General features: G+C 40.4%; 1 protein-coding gene across 1 annotated transcript in view; it reads right to left on the reverse strand.

Annotated features, from left to right (window-relative positions):
• LOC120045583 (phosphoinositide 3-kinase adapter protein 1-like) overlaps nt 1-11,131 on the reverse strand; it is a 34,940-nt gene extending 23,809 nt beyond the window's left edge. Inside the window, exons 1-4 of the mRNA XM_038990484.1 lie at nt 10,957-11,131; nt 8,931-9,160; nt 1,032-1,176; nt 667-809 (exon numbers count right to left, since the gene is read on the reverse strand). Coding sequence (XP_038846412.1) covers nt 667-809; nt 1,032-1,176; nt 8,931-9,160; nt 10,957-10,987 — 549 coding nt within the window. The 5' untranslated portion in view covers nt 10,988-11,131. The remainder of the gene's footprint in view (nt 1-666; nt 810-1,031; nt 1,177-8,930; nt 9,161-10,956) is intronic.
• Between the last annotated feature and the right edge of the window lie 5,036 nt (nt 11,132-16,167).

The following is a 16,167-nucleotide window of genomic DNA, read 5'->3' on the forward strand; positions in this document are numbered from 1 at the left end:
AAAGCCCTTTTAATGACAGCGTATTCGCCATATGTTAGCTTTCAGTCAAACTGCACAAAAATGAAACCGAAACTTAAGTTTAGGCAGTAATTCCAACTGGTTAAGGTTAGGGTTAAGGTTTGGGATAGGGTTAAAACAGAAAAAACTAAAATAGCAAAACGAGTGCTTATCACTGGGATGGAACCCCCGATGCTTGGAACCGTAGCTTGCATTTTAAGCCCATCCCCAGCACCTTAGCTTGTTGCAAGCCTAGTAAATGGTAACAGGGACTCGCATTTGTGGCACAAATCCCATTCAAGTCATGGTACCGATATTAGCCTTTTTCATACATCATGTTCAAATCATCTAAAAGTGATTTTGTTGAGCTTCACAATGAATTTGAGATACTTTCGGATGATTTGGACAAAATTCTAATATCGGTACCAGGACTTGGATTTGGCACAAATGATAAAATGTTTGCATTTGGAAACAGTGCCATGGAAACTTAAACAAAGCATGGATTGCTGTCAAACCTTGTCCATAGACTGCTTACAGGGTTAAGAAACCAATATGTCATTTTGTATTTTGGGTGAATTATCCCTTTCAAAATAAATTATTTAGAGGTGTTGAAAACAGAGTTTGTCAGTCTTCAGTATTCTGTTTTTACCCTATACTGAGCACTCTCACCTGACACATAAAATCCATGGGAGCAGCTGCAAGTTCAAGGTAACGACTGACTTCTCCCATGGCTGTGTAGTATGTTACAGGCCTCAAACAGACTGGTGAGTCATTGCCATGCAGAGTGAGTGACATCTCTCCTGCTGGCATATCTGGTAAAGATAACATTTACCTGGGTTAGCATTCTTTATCTACTGTACAGAATAGTGGCTGGCAAATCACTTCAAGTTATTCACATTGGTCAAAGAAATGTCCACAATAAGAATGTAATAGTGAAATAGAATAATAAGTGAAAGTGAAACAGAAGACTGGGTAAGTGTTCTAAATGTTCCTCTATAGCTTTGCTATAAAGTCTCTAAAGGTAGCCTACTTACCAGGCGCATTAACACTGATGGTGTATTCATTCTCCAAAATCCCTACAACCCGTTTTGCAGCTAAATCTTTAGAGGAAAACTCCACCTCCATTTTCAATTGGTTGTCCAGTTTATTTGAAAAGATTATGAAAATAGTTGCATGGTCCTGTAAAACATGTACAGTCATCACGGAGACATCAGATACTGGAAGAAATTGTATTCTAGGCTTAATAGGAGTTGGCAACAAAAAAAACTGTAATTGCAAATAAAGTTGTCCTGGGCTGATTATAATTTGAGTGTAATTTAAGGGTGTGCCTCGATATGAATCAAGAAATAATCAGACAAATTCACACACCAAAAATGATAGTAACAAAGAGGCATGGTTGTCCAATACCATACACTCCAACAACTGTTACAATTATAACAGTATCATGTACATTGCCTTCAGAAAGTATTCTTCCCCCTTGACTTACTTTGTTGTGTTGCATCCGGAATTAAAAATGTATTAAATATATATTTTTCTCGCCCATCTACACACAATACCCAATCGTGACAAATTGAAAACATGTTTTTAGAAATGTTTTCAAATTTATTGAAAATGAAATATAGAAACATCTCATTTACATAAGTATTCACAACCTCGAGACGAGATTACAGCTGTGAGTCTTTCTAGGTAAGCCTCTAAGAGCATTGCACACCTGGATTGTACTATATTCTAAAAAAAATCTTCAAGCTCTGTCAAGTTGCTCGTTGATCGTTGCTAGACAGACATTTTCAAGTCTTGCCATAGATTCTTATATTTAGCCTTGTGTTTTAGGTTATTGTCCTGCTGAAAGGTGAATTTAAACTCCCAGTGTCTGTTGGAAAGCAGACTGAACCAGGTTTTCCTCTAGGATTTTGCCTGTGCTTAGTTCTATTCAGTTTCTTTTTATCCTAAAAACTCCCTAGTCTTTGCCCATGACAAACATATCCATAACATGATGCAGCCACCACAATGCTTGAAAATATGGAGAGTGGTACTCAGTGATGTGTTGGTTTTGCCCCAAACATAACGCTTTGTATTTAGGACATAGCCAATTTCTTTGCCACATTTTTTGCAGTTTTACTTTAGTGCGTAATTGCAAACAGGATGCATGTTTTAGAAAAAAAAATGTTTCTGTACAGGCTTCCTTCTTTCCACTCTGTCATTTAGGTTAGTATTGTGGACAGTGGCAGCCCGTCATTCAGGGCAGCTGGGGCTGTAAGGCTCTGCCCCACCTGTTTAGCAAATAAATAAATAAACAAATGTTTTATTAAATATAGTCCCAGTCAAAAGTTTGGACACACCTAGTCATTCCAGGGATTTTCTTAATTTTTTACTATTTTCTACATTGTAGAATAATAGTGAAGACATCACAACTATGAAACAACACATATGGAATCATGTAGTAACCAAAAAAGTGTTCAACAAATCAAAATATATGTTATATTTGAGATTCTTCAGTAGCCACCCATGGCCTTGATGACATCTTTGCACATGCTTGAATGAGTAGGTGTGTCCAAACGTTTGGTACTGTATGTATATATATTGTTGTTGCATGTTATTTTGGCATCTATTTGTGTCACATATCAGTTTGCAAACAATGTAAAAAAACAACTATGTTTTCCTTGAGTTAATAAAGCCGCATACAAACATGGTCTCTTTCTTGAGTATGGCCACTCCAAAATGCAGGTGTTTCAGCCTAGCTCAGTACTTCCTGTGGTGGAGGGGGCTGCCAGCGAAAGTACAGAGCATAGGCGTTGGTAATCTTCTCTAGTTGCGCAGTGATTGGCTCAGTGTTCTGTCACTCATGGGGACACTACGTCACCGCCGAATCCACAGGAAGAGCTAAGCAGTTCAAGCCCCATTGGGTGCTGTCATAGATTTACATTAGAAGTGCCCGTCCAAAAAGTCTCAAGGTCATTAGCTACAGATAAAATGACGTTAAATCACATTATATTAACCGTAGCTTTGATTAGACTGATGTCAACATCATACTTTCACAATATTAGCTAGCAAGCTAGACAAGCAGTCTGGGTCTGGGTTTAAGGATTTATAACATCCGTCTGAAAGGGTCTTATTTCCAAGCTTAAAAGGATAAACATTCACACGCAACACCATGGGCCAGAAAAGGTTAAATACATTGACCATGCTGTCAATCCATCATGACTTCTGCCGCATTCAAAACAACTGGAAACTCGGAACTGGGAAATCTCAGACTTCACTGTGTTCAAGACAACTGGGAACTCGGGGGACAAAACTAGCTTGGACTGGGAAAATACGTTTTGAACGGTCATCCAACTCGAAATTCCAAGTTGGGAACTCAGGCCTCTTTCTAGAGCTACAACCTGAAGATCACTGATGTCATGATTCAACCTTGTTTTTTTCATAGTTCCCTGTTGTCTTGAAAGCACCATAAATCCAGAGAATGTAGTAAGCTGTTAGTAGCCCATCACCCTAAGAATTTGGTCCCTCTCCCCCACAGAAGTGGCCTAATGTTCTGACTTGGTGGTGCACATGTAGTCTATAGCCTGTTGTAGAGAAATGTCATAATCAAATATTGTAAGCCCTTTCATTGTCTGCTTATATGCCCCTGTTATTTATCCTACAGTTCTGACTTGGTGCACGGGGAGAATATTGTAAGAATGGCCCATGTTCTGAATTCTGTCACTGTACATTTCAAAAATTGCTGAGCAAATAGTTTTATTAACTACTAGCTCATTAATGTCTTCATCGAAATTACGGCTTGCCTCTTATCCGCTCATTGTTCCCTTATGCCATAGTTTGTACATCTCAATTGTTATATTCCTTACAGTATATACTGTAGGTCTATCTCATTAGTATCTTATTCATCATTTTAGATCATGTTGGAATGATTTCATTGCTTTGCTTACTTTGTGTATTATAATTAGCTCATGTTCATTTCTTCACGAGAAGGGGATATTATATAATGTTGTTGGGTCTGTAACCATGTTTGCCAGTGACAGTCTTTTCCCATTCAAAACGTTCAGTAATAGACCCATGTAATTCCAGTTGATATTGCTAGGGTTGTTTTGTTTGCACAATACACTGTCAGTTCATCGGTATATTGTCTATAAAAGTGGATCGTCGTGATTGTATTTTCCTTCCTTTTTAAAATATAAAATATTAAAATGTTATGTAGTGGCTTTGCTGGCATTTTATTTTTTGTATTTTTTTTAAAATGTAACCTTTATTTAACTAGGCAAGCCAGTTAAGAACAAATTCTGATTTACAATGACGACCTACTGGGGAACAGCAGGTTAACTGCCTTGTTCAGGGGCAGAACAACAGATTTTTACCTTGTCAGCACGGGGATTCGATCCAGCAACCTTTCGGTTACTGGCCCAACGCTTTTTAAAAAACTGGTTGAGTTGGCCCCACCAAGATTACATGCTATATTCACCACTGATTGTGGAGTAACTACAATGTTGTTGATCCATCCTCAGTTTTCTGCTATCACAGCCATTAAACTCTTTAACTGATTGTAAAGTCACCATTGGCCTCTAGTGAAATCCCTGAGCGGTTCCCTTTCCTCTCCGGCAACTGAGTTAGGAAGGATGTCTGTATTTTTGTAGTGACTGGGTGTATTGATACACCATCCAAAGTATAATTATTAACTTCACCATGCTCAAAGGGATATTCAATGTCTGTTTTTGTTTTATTTTTACCCATCTACCAATAGGTACCCTTCTTTGCGAGGCATTGGAAAACCTCCCTTTTCTTTGTGGTTGAATCTGTGTTTGAAATTCACTGCTCAGCTAAGGGACATTTAACGATAATTGTATGTGTGGGGTACAGACATGAGGTAGTCATTAAAAAACTTTTTATGTGACTGTTAAGCAAATTGTTGCTCCTGAACTTATTTAGTCTTGCCATAACAAAGGGGTTGAATACTTATTGACTGAAGACATTTCAGATATTCATTTGTTATTAATTTGTAAACATTTCTAAAAACATAATTCCACTTTGACATTATGAGGTGTGTGTGTGTGTGTGTGTGTGTGTGTGTGTGTGTGTGTGTGTGTGTGTGTGTGTGTGTGTGTGTGTGTGTGTGTGTGTGTGTGTGTGTGTGTGTGTGTGTGTGTGTGTGTGTGTGTGTGTGTGTGTGTGTGTGTAGGCCAGTGACCAAAACATCTCAATGTAATCCATTAGAACCCATCTCTAAGTACATTGATTACTTTATTAAGCCTTTTCTGCCGTCACTCCCAGCCTATCTTCAAGATACCACAGATGTGTTGAACAAAATTAAGGAATTGAACAATATAGGTACAGCTTCCTTTTTAGTCACCATGGATGTGGAGTCTCTATACACCACCATTGAACATGAACAAGGATTGGCAGCTATGCACCATTTCTTGAGTACCCGGCCTGCGACTGAGATGCCTCCTACAGAATTCATTGTCTCACTGACTCAATGGTATCTTAATAATAACATCTTTATCTTTCAGGACCGTATTACTAAACAGGTCAAAGGATGTGCCATGGGAGCTTGCTACAGCCCTTCCTACGCGGTTTGTACTTGGGTAAATGGGAAAATGATTTCATTTTGGATCAGAAGATGAACTTATTTCCTTCCACCAATACCTTAACAGCATTAACCCTAACATCAAACTAACTATGGAGTACAGCAAGGAAAACATTCATTTTTTGGACCTTGACATCAGTAAAAATGACAAAGGTTGTTTGCACACATCAATCTTTAGGAAGCCTAAAGACGGGAATACCATTCTGAGGGCAGACAGCTTTCACCCCAAAAGGCTAAAAGAGAACATTCCATATGGCCAATTCCAAAGACTCCGCAGAATTTGTGATCAGGAAACAGACTACAGTGTCAAATCTGCTGAATTGGAGAACCGCTTCTTGAATCGGGGCTACAGCGCTCAGGTCCTGAAAGATGCAGGTATAAGGGCCGGATGACTTGACAGAGAGAACTTGTTGCGAAGGGGAGTGCCTCGTGATACATCAGAGAGAGTGTATTTTGTTACAAAATACAGCACTGAAGCAGAGAACATTAAAAGTATAATAAAAAATAATTGGGGAATCGTCCAAAATGATACGCTACTACGCCAAGTCTTCCCAGAGCCACCAATAATAAGCTTTAAGAGATGTCCTACCCTAAATGACAAATTAGTCCACAGCTATCTTCCTGGTGATGCTCAAAAAACTTGGTTAGACCACAAACCCAAGGGCTCTTTTAAATGCAACCAGTGCAACCATCGCAGAAATATTGCACAGGAAAAGTATTTTGTTGACACAGCTTCTAAAATGGAGTATCACGTCAAGCATTTCATTAACTGCAAAACCACTCATGTCATCTACAGATTGGAATGTCCACAGTGCAAGATGTTCTACATAGGACGGACAATGAGAAGACCTCAAGACCGCTTAGCGGAACACAAGTATGCCATACGGGTAGGCAACGAAGACTACCCCATGGCAAGGCACTACAAGTCCTTACACCATGGCAACCCTGCCTCCCTACAAGCTATGGGTATTGATCATGTTCCGGCCTCAATTAGAAAAGGGGACTGTCTTAAACGGCTAACCCAAAGGGAAAGTTTTTGGATTTACAAATTACAGGCCACTAAGTACCCTGGTTAAATTAAGATATGGATTTTTCACCTTTTCTGTAGGGTCGTGATAGGTCCATTTGCTGTCATCTGGTGGACATTTTGCTCTATTGCCCTCAGCTAAACTCAGCAAAAAAAGAAACGTCCCTTTTTCAGGACTCTGTCTTTCAAAGATAATTCATAAAAATCCAAATAACTTCACAGATCTTCATTGTAAAGGGTTTAAACACTGTTCCCCATGCTTGTTCAATGAATCGTAAACAATTCATGAACATGCACCTGTGGAACGGTCGTTAAGACACTAACAGCTTACAGACAGTAGGCAATTAAGGCCACAGTTATGAAAATTTAGGACACTAAAGAGGCCTTTCTACTGACTCTGAAAAACACCAAAAGAAAGATGCCCAGGGTCCCTGCTCATCTGCGTGAACTACAAGGCAAGCTACAAGGAGGCATGAGGACTGTAGATGTGGCCAGGGCAATAAATTGCAATGTCCGTACTGTGAGACGCCTAAGACAGCGCTACAGGGAGACAGGACGGACAGCTGATCGTCCTCGCAGTGGCAGACCACGTGTAACAACACTTGTACAGGATCAGTACATCTGAACATCACACCTGCGGGACAGGTACAGGATGGCAACAACAACTGCCCGAGTTACACCGGGAATGCATAATCCCTCCATTAGTGCTCAGACTGTCCGCAATAAGCTGAGAGAGGCTGGACTGAGGGCTTGTAGGCCTGTTGTAAGGCAGGTCCTCACCAGACATCAGACAACAACGTCGCCTATGGGCACAAACCCACCGTTGCTGGACCAGACAGGACTGGCAAAAAGTGCTCTTCACTGACGAGTCGCGGTTTTGTCTCACCAGAGGTGATGGTCGGATTCGCGTTTATCGTCGAAGGAATGAGCGTTACACCGCGGCCTGTACCCTGGAGCGGGATTGATTTGGAGGTGGAGGGTCCGTCATGGTCTGGGGTGGTGTGTCACAGCATCATCGGACTAAGCTTGTTGTCATTGCAGGCAATCTCAACGCTGTGCGTTACAGGGAAAACAGCCTCCTGCCTCATGTGGTACCCTTCCTGCAGGCTCATCCTGACATGACCCTCCAGCATGACCATGCCACCAGCCATACTGCTCGTTCTGTGCATGATTTCTTGCAAGACAGGAATGTCAGTGTTCTGCCATGGCCAGCGAAGCGTCCGGATCTCAATCCCATTGAGCACTTCTGGGACCTGTTGGATCGGAGGGCGAGGGCTAGGGCCATTCCCCCCAGAAATGTCCCGGAACTTGCAGGTGCCTTGGTGGAAGAGTAGGGTAACATCTTACAGCAAGAACTGGCAAATCTGGTGCAGTCCATGAGGAGATGCACTGCAGTACTTAATGCAGCTGGTGGCCACACCAGACACTGACTGTTACTTTTGATTTTGACCCCCCCTTTGTTCAGGGACACATTATTCCATTTCTGTTAGTCACATGTCTGTGAAACTTGTTCAGTTTGTGTCTCAGTTGTTGGATCTTGTTATGTTCATAAAAATATTTACACATGTTAAGTTTGCTGAAAATAAATGCAGTTGACAGTGAGAGGACGTTTCTTTTTTTGCTGAGTTTATGTTTAGACTGTTGTTGTCCATGTTATCTGTGTACTATGGAATAGATTACTTTCCTTTTCTTGGCACTTTGCCCAGTCATATTTAAGGTTAGAACTACCTTTCTAGGCGTTCTGATGCTTCTAGCTTGGAGTAAACAATGTTGATAAGATATCTACAGTATTTCACTTTTTAATGTGTATAGTATTGCTTACTAGGTGTTGTCCAATCAATGTTGTAACCACTCACTCTTCTAATTAGGGCTGATTGGAAAAAGCTGTTTAAAAGAGGACATTGCATTATCATTTCTTTGTACTCCCTGATGAAGGCCATGCAGATTTGTAAAACTTTGTTTCTATTGAACATGCCATACAAATAATGTCATTTTAGTTAATTATATGAAGAGTGCCTTGGTCCTCTGTTCTTTGTGATAACCAATTTACCCCTTTTACCAAAGAGCACCTTCTGTCTACCAAAATCTACTATTGTGTACCTTAGCAGCGCTCCCCTTCCTCCTCTTTTTCTTCTACAAGTTAATCAATTTTAAATTCAGTCTGCAAAACAACAAATGTGGAAAAAATCAAGAGGTCTGAAAACTTTCTGAAGGCACTGTACAATGTACCATTAATCTTTCCTTATGCTGTGCTGTCCAGAAGAAATCTTTGAACGTTGTTCAGTGCCATTACAGCATTGTCTATAAAGTATGTTAAGCAATTCTTACCCCACATAGAACTCTGTTTGGTTGTACAGTGAGGCAGGCAGGATGTGTGGGGCTCGTTGCCTGGTTTGGGTGGACCTCTGTTCTCACGTTGTCACTGTCATCCTGGACACACTCTGGTTCTGTCACTGACTCGTCCTCTGTCCCCTCAGCTTTGCGGTTCTTGACCACAGGGATTTTTGCTTCTGTTGTTGCCATAGCTTCCACATCATGTTCAGCCTCTTCTGTATTACCTTTTGAATACAAAGTCAAAATAAAAACCTATCGGTAGGTATAGGTTGAAAATTGTGGAATGGGTGAGTTTAGTGAACTGAAAGTTTAGCCTGTAAGTTCACAACTAGATGGTATGTAATTCTCTGAGTATAATTCAGTAATGGTTACATCCACTTTAAACAGAGAAACAAAAACCCAAGCGGAAACTTATGTCTGAATGTTATGAGAATCTGGCTATATCTGGCTCCCGAGTGCAGCAGCGATCTAAGGCACTGCAGCTCAGTGCTAGAGGTGTCACTACGGACACCCTAGTTCGAATACAGGCTGTTTCACAACCGGCTGTGATTGGGAGTCCCATAGGGCAGTGCATAATTGTCCCAGCGTTGTCTGGCGTCATTGTAAATAATAATTTGTTCTCAACTGACTTGCCTTGTTAAATATAGGTTAAAAATATATATAAAATGTAATATACTTTCCCCAAACTTTATAAGGGTATTATAGTGAACATACTGTCAGCAATGGATTGTAGAATGGTGGAGATGTAGAGAGCAGGCTCATCTTCAGGATAAAGTTTTCTCCAGCTCTGCCAGTCCTCAAACCATTCAGTCGATATGTCATCCTCTGACATTCCACACAACAGCGCCACCACTCTGTGTGGAGGGTGTAGGAGTCTCTGAAAAGTACCCAGGACTTCAGGGTCATCTAGAATGTCTAGGAATGCGGCTGTCAGTAGCAGCACAATGCATTTACTATTATGGAAAATGTTGAAGTCACATCCATGTAGCTGATCAGCACAGTCAACTGCATACAATACGATAGACCTCTTAGGGAACTTCCGTGAAGACTTCAAGATTTTTTGCAGGTACGTTGCCCATTCCTGAGCCTCGCTAGAATGGACAATCAACAGCTCGCACGTGGAGTGGAATCCAGACATTGCTGGAAGACAAATCATGGGATCTATTTTATCAATTAATTATTAAAAGATCTATAACTTTTATAAACATAACTGTACTTAATATGCCTACATTTATATCAAATTATCTTTATAGTTCTTTTTTTCTCTTGAGAAAAAGAAAAGTCAGGGTATTAAAGCTGGGGTTATGCTAAACGTTGCACTAAAACTGTAGACAATGCCGAGTGTCCAAAACAGCCTGAGCTATGAGATTTCAAGGTTAATGTGGTTAGAAGAATCAATAGGCATGCTGTTTGAGATGAGTACAGTCAATAGGGAGCTGAACAAACATTGATCCGAGTATCAAGCCAAGTTCATCCCTGTAAACCTAAAAGTTAAAGAAACAGCATATAGTATAGCTTCTTTATTGTCAGAAACCACTACATTCGTAGAATTGAGAAACACGCGTCATTTGTCTGAACCAACATTATTATCCACAATCATAAATGTGTTTCAATCATAATGTACAGAAATTGTTTTGCAAAACTTTTGCTGAGATGACATGCAAAAACATGTCACCAATGCTAACTACCTACAGGAAGAGTAAAACACTAACTTCCTTATTTTGAAAGCAAATCTGTAAATGGTTTTTACATTCAGTCAAACTACAAAAAAAAAGCAATTTTAACAGATTCTTGAAACATTTTTAGGTATATGTCATATTTAAGTTTCTCAATGAAAACATTCATTAAAACCAAACCCTTTCTTTCTTCCCCGCTGAATTGTTGATTGACCAACGATAGGTTCTACAGTGTGCAGTGAGTGCTTATAGTATTGGTTTGTACAATTAGAAACATTTCTATATTGTTGTCAGGCTAACATCGGACAAAAAAGAAAGACATTTAAGACAAGTTCACTTCTTACCCGTTTCTGAAGACGAGACAACTCTATCCATTGTGAAGTTTGAGAACAGTTGTATCAACTCACCCCGCAGCACAAAACATCTGTCCTTGTCAATGGCTGGCCTTACTTTTTGGAGTCAAGCCCTTCTTTCTTCCCTGCTGAATTTAGGCTCTTCGCATGAACAACTTTCACAAACTAACCCCCTGCGCTGTCATATTAATAGAAACAGTTTCCTGATGTTGAGTGGCACGGCGTCACTTCCTAAAACAGTTACAGCAGTGAGACATTCCCCTGAGAGGAGTGTGAAAGAAATGCAGACGGTATCCTTTAGTAATTTGTGTAGATATGAACTAGTGCTTGCGACATGAGTCGTCTCTTCTCACAAAGTTTGGTTTGTACCAACAAAAACAAGCCTCAGGTCAAAACAATAACGATAGAGCAAACATACGAAGACCACAAAACAGTCATTGTATTTGACACCACCAATAACACACACACACACACACACACACACACACACACACACACACACACACACAGTCTTGTACAGCTAACCTTGTGGGGACGTACAATTCAGTCCCATTCAAAATCCTATTTTCCCTAACCCCTAACCCTAAACCTAACCCTAATCCTAACCCGTACTCTTACCCTAACCCTAACCCTAACCTTAACCCTAACCCTAACCCTAACCCAAAAACCTCAACTTTATCCTAACCCTAAACCTAAACCTAACCCTAGCTCCTAACCCTAACCCTACAACTAACCCTAGCTCCTAACCTTAATATTTAAGTTAATTCTAACCCTAACACTAATTCTAACCTTAACCCTAAACCCCCTAGAAATAGGATTTGACCTTGTGGGGACTAACAAAATGTCCCCAGCTGGTCAACTGTTTGTTCATTTACTATTCTTGTAGGGACTTCTGGTCCCCACAAGAATAGTTAAACACGTCCACACACGCACACACACACACACACACACACACACACACACACACACACACACACACAAACACACACACACACACACACACACACACACACACACACACACACACACACACACACACACACACACACACACACACACCTGATAGTTGTCTCATGTTCCTTTTTTCACTTCCTCACAGATTAAAATGAGTGCTTTTCAATGTCAACCTGAAAATACAACAAAAAGCATGTCAGAGACTGAGGGCTCATGCAAGTTGACGGTATAGGCATGTCTTGTGGTTCCACATCATTTACATATTAGACCAAAAGATGGCCTCATCAAACAGCCTATTCAGTAAGCATTTATAAAAAATGAAAAAAGTTTGTATTTCTATAGTTATGTGACTATATCGTCATGCATAAAGTATTCATGGCAAAACCACATCACAACACTCATAAGCACCTCTAAGAGGAACCTCTCCCTCAACGTAATCAAGTCAAAGGAGATTGTGGACTACAGGAAAAGGAAGACCGAGCACGCCCCCATTCTTATCGATGGGGTTGTAGTGGAGCAGGTTGAGAGCTTCAAGATCCTTGGCGTCCACATCACCAACAAACTAACATGGTCCAAGCACACCAAGACAGTCGTGAAGAGGGCACTACATAACCTATCCCCCTCAGGAGACTGAAAAGATTTGGCATGGGTCTTCAGATCCTCAAAAGGTTCTACAGTTGCACCATCGAAGAGCATATTGACGGGTTGCATCACTGCCTGGTATGGCAACTGCTCGGCCTCTGACCGCAAGGCACTACAGAGGGTAGTGTGTACTGCCCAGTACATCACTGGGTCCAAGCTTCCTGCCATCCAGGACCTCTGTACCAGGCGGTGTCAGAGAAAGCCCCTACAAATTGTCAGACTCCAGCCACCCTAGTCATAGACTGTTCTCTCTGCTACCCCACAGCAAGCGGTACCGGAGCGCCAAGTCTAGGTCCAAGAGGCTTCTAAACAGCTTCAACCCCCAAGCCATAAGACACCTGAACATCTAATCAAATGGCTACCCAGACTATACAGACTACACTGCTGCTACTCTCTGTTATTATCTATGCATAGTCACTTTAATAACTCCACCTACAAGTACATATTACCTCGACTAACCAGTGCCCCCGCACAATGACTCTGTACCGGTACCCCCTGTTTATAGCCTCGCTATTGTTATTTTACTGCTGCTCTTTAATTATTTTTTACTTTTATTTCTTATATAAGGTATTTTCCTTAAAATTGCATTGTTGGTTAAGGGCTTGTAAGTAAGCATTTCACTGTAAGGTCTACACCTGTTGTAATCGGCGCATGTGACAAATAAAATTTGAATTGATTTTGATTTGATTTCCAGAACTTTATAGTGTATACATTGACACATGCCCAGAATAGAGCTAGTGATGCCACCAGAGGGCAGCACGTCATTACTGAATACAAACACTAACTCCAGCTCCAACTCCACACACACTCATACCTATCATTGATCAAAATCCAATTCGAGAGTTATATGAGACTGATACTTCCACTAGTTTTTGCACTTATCTAAAAATGAAATCAGTTGGTGCTCCAGCCATGAAATCATACTGCACTTCTCTTTTCTGTTTAATAACAGATTGTGTGTGTGTGTGTGTGTGTGTGTGTGTGTGTGTGTGTGTGTGTGTGTGTGTGTGTGTGTGTGTGTGTGTGTGTGTGTGTGTGTGTGTGTGTGTGTGTGTGTGTGTGTGTGTGTGTGTGTGTGTGTGTGTGTGTGTGTGTGTGTGTGTGTGTGTACAGTACCAGTTAAAAGTTTGGACACACCTACTCATTCAAGGGTTTTTCTTTATTTTGACTATTTTCAACATTGTAGAATAATAGTGAAGACATCAAAACTATGAAATAACACATATGGAATCATGTAGTAATAAAAAAATGGTTAAACAAATCAAAATATATTTTACATTTGAGATTCTTCAAAGTAGCCACCTTTTGCACATTCTTGGCATTCTCTCAACTAGCTTCATGAGGAATGCTTTTGCTGAATGCTGAAGGAGTTCCCACATATGCTGTGCACTTGTTGGCTGCTTTTCCTTCATTCTGCGGTCCAACTCATCCCAAACCATCTCAATTGGGTTGGGGTCTGGTGATTGTGGAGGACAGGTCATCTGATGCAGCACTCCATCACTCCATCATAGTTGTGATGTCGTCTCTATTATTCTACAATGTAGAAAATAGTAAAAATAAAGAAAAACACTTGAATGAGTAGGTGTGTCCAAGCTTTTGACTGGGACTGTATATATAATATTTTTTTATCTCCTTCCCTGAAAGTATGTTGTCTTTTTAATAGTTCTAATAAACGCTCACTTCTGAAACTGCCTCTGAAGAGTCTGGTGATCCATGACCTGTCTCTAAGTACAATTTCCTGTGGAAAAAGTCCCCTAATTTCTTTTAACTCGGCCATTAGCTACCATAAGCATGACCGTACCTTTACCTTTTGTTTGGATTCCCTCAAAACTACTGTCTATTAAGTGGCTCAAGTCAAATCCCAGCAGCCTAAGTTTAATAAGAGTATATTTTGCTCCTATATTTTAACCTTGTTATCCAATATCCTGTCTTTTATTCCTCAGTGAGTGTTCAGCACATGGGTTTGACCTTACCAGAGAGCCAGACTCCGTTCAGAGCAGGAGGCTGGGCCTACACTGCAGTATGTCAAAACAAAAGTTCATTGTTTTTTAAATCTAGACTTTTTTTTTAAGTATACTTCTGGACCATTGTTCTGTCAAGAAAACAAAAAAACGACCAAAATTCGAAATCTCTACAGATGCATTTCAACAAGCTCAGAATTCGTGCATTCTCTGATTTGAACCCAATTGTCAAGTGCATGATGAATCTGTGTGAAGTGTCAGTAAATAGTATCCTTGACTATGTACACCTCTGCATGTACTGTGTAACAGTCAGTGAATCAATACCAGCCATTGTCAATACTTCCCATTTGTCTTTTCCCTTCCACACTGTTAGCTTCCACTGTATTGACCTCAACCCTGTAGTACATGATATCTAGTAAGTTGACCTTGCAGTGTCACATTTCTATTGAGAGAAGAAATCATTTAAAGGTGGAATATTTGAGAGTTGGGAATCATGCCTAGTCTACTATAGGGAAATCTGTTGTTCAGCTCAGTTGAATGCTTGGATATGGCATAATTTATAATTTGACAAAATTATAGAAAAAGTGTGACCCATATAATTATAACCCTGGCCACTGTCATTCTCAACAAAAGTTACACTTGTGCATGTTCATAAACAGTGGAAATATTCAACCGCCATGAATATAGGGCAGCTTCTCTGTCTGAAAATCTTACCATCATTTCCCTGGGATATGTTTAACCTCTCATCTCAAAGATATGATTGGGATTTGAAGTGATATCTTGAAATGTTCTTAAATGAATTAACTTTATCAGAAATGGGACATAATGTGTTGGGGATTTCAGTTAGAAAAACACTTCTTAGAGTAGAGTGAGGTATCATTTCAAAAAGGTGGAGTATGATTTTGCCTATTCATTTGACTCACACCAGGACAAAAGAGAACAATATTGCAATGCACGGCATGGACGGAGCCACAAGAGCACAATGGGCCAGACCAGAACTGTACATCTCACATTACAGGAAGACGCTCATGTAACCTGCTCACTTACTGTACTTCCCCATCCTAGGAGACATATCTGGATCCACCCACATATCTGCATTAGTAATAAGGGAGTTTTTCTGGAGTTTTAAGTGGAGAGAAACCAGAAACAAGTTGCACTTACAACCTAAGGATGTGGAGTGAAATCTTGAAATGGAAAACTGAAATAGGGGGTGGTAGCTGAAATGTTATTTGGATGATAGCCTGCATAAAAAAGGGACTATGAATCAGCAGCAGGGCTCATTGTGATAAGGAAATAGGTCTAACGTTACCTGATCTGGTATAATGTGGACCAATTACCACTCCATTGCACTTCATTACAGGACTGTAATAGGGCCGGGTTCAGCTCTCCAGTTGGAGTGGCCGAAGCGAAATTGAGTCCTCATTGATAATATGATAACAAGTGATAGTGAGAGGCCCCTCCAACAAATTATTGAAATGTATAGTTGGTAGGGGAAACACTATAACCTCATTTGGTAAACAGCTGGCCAGCAGTTGTGGCAAGATGTCCATCAGACAGAATGAGATGCTTATGGAAGGAAATCTAAAACAGTTTGAGAATAGTTTTAGACCCTGCACATGGAGTCTTGTACCTAATGAAAATATAT

This window comes from Salvelinus namaycush, chromosome 4 (assembly GCF_016432855.1).
Source record: "Salvelinus namaycush isolate Seneca chromosome 4, SaNama_1.0, whole genome shotgun sequence".
NCBI lineage: Eukaryota > Metazoa > Chordata > Actinopteri > Salmoniformes > Salmonidae > Salvelinus > Salvelinus namaycush.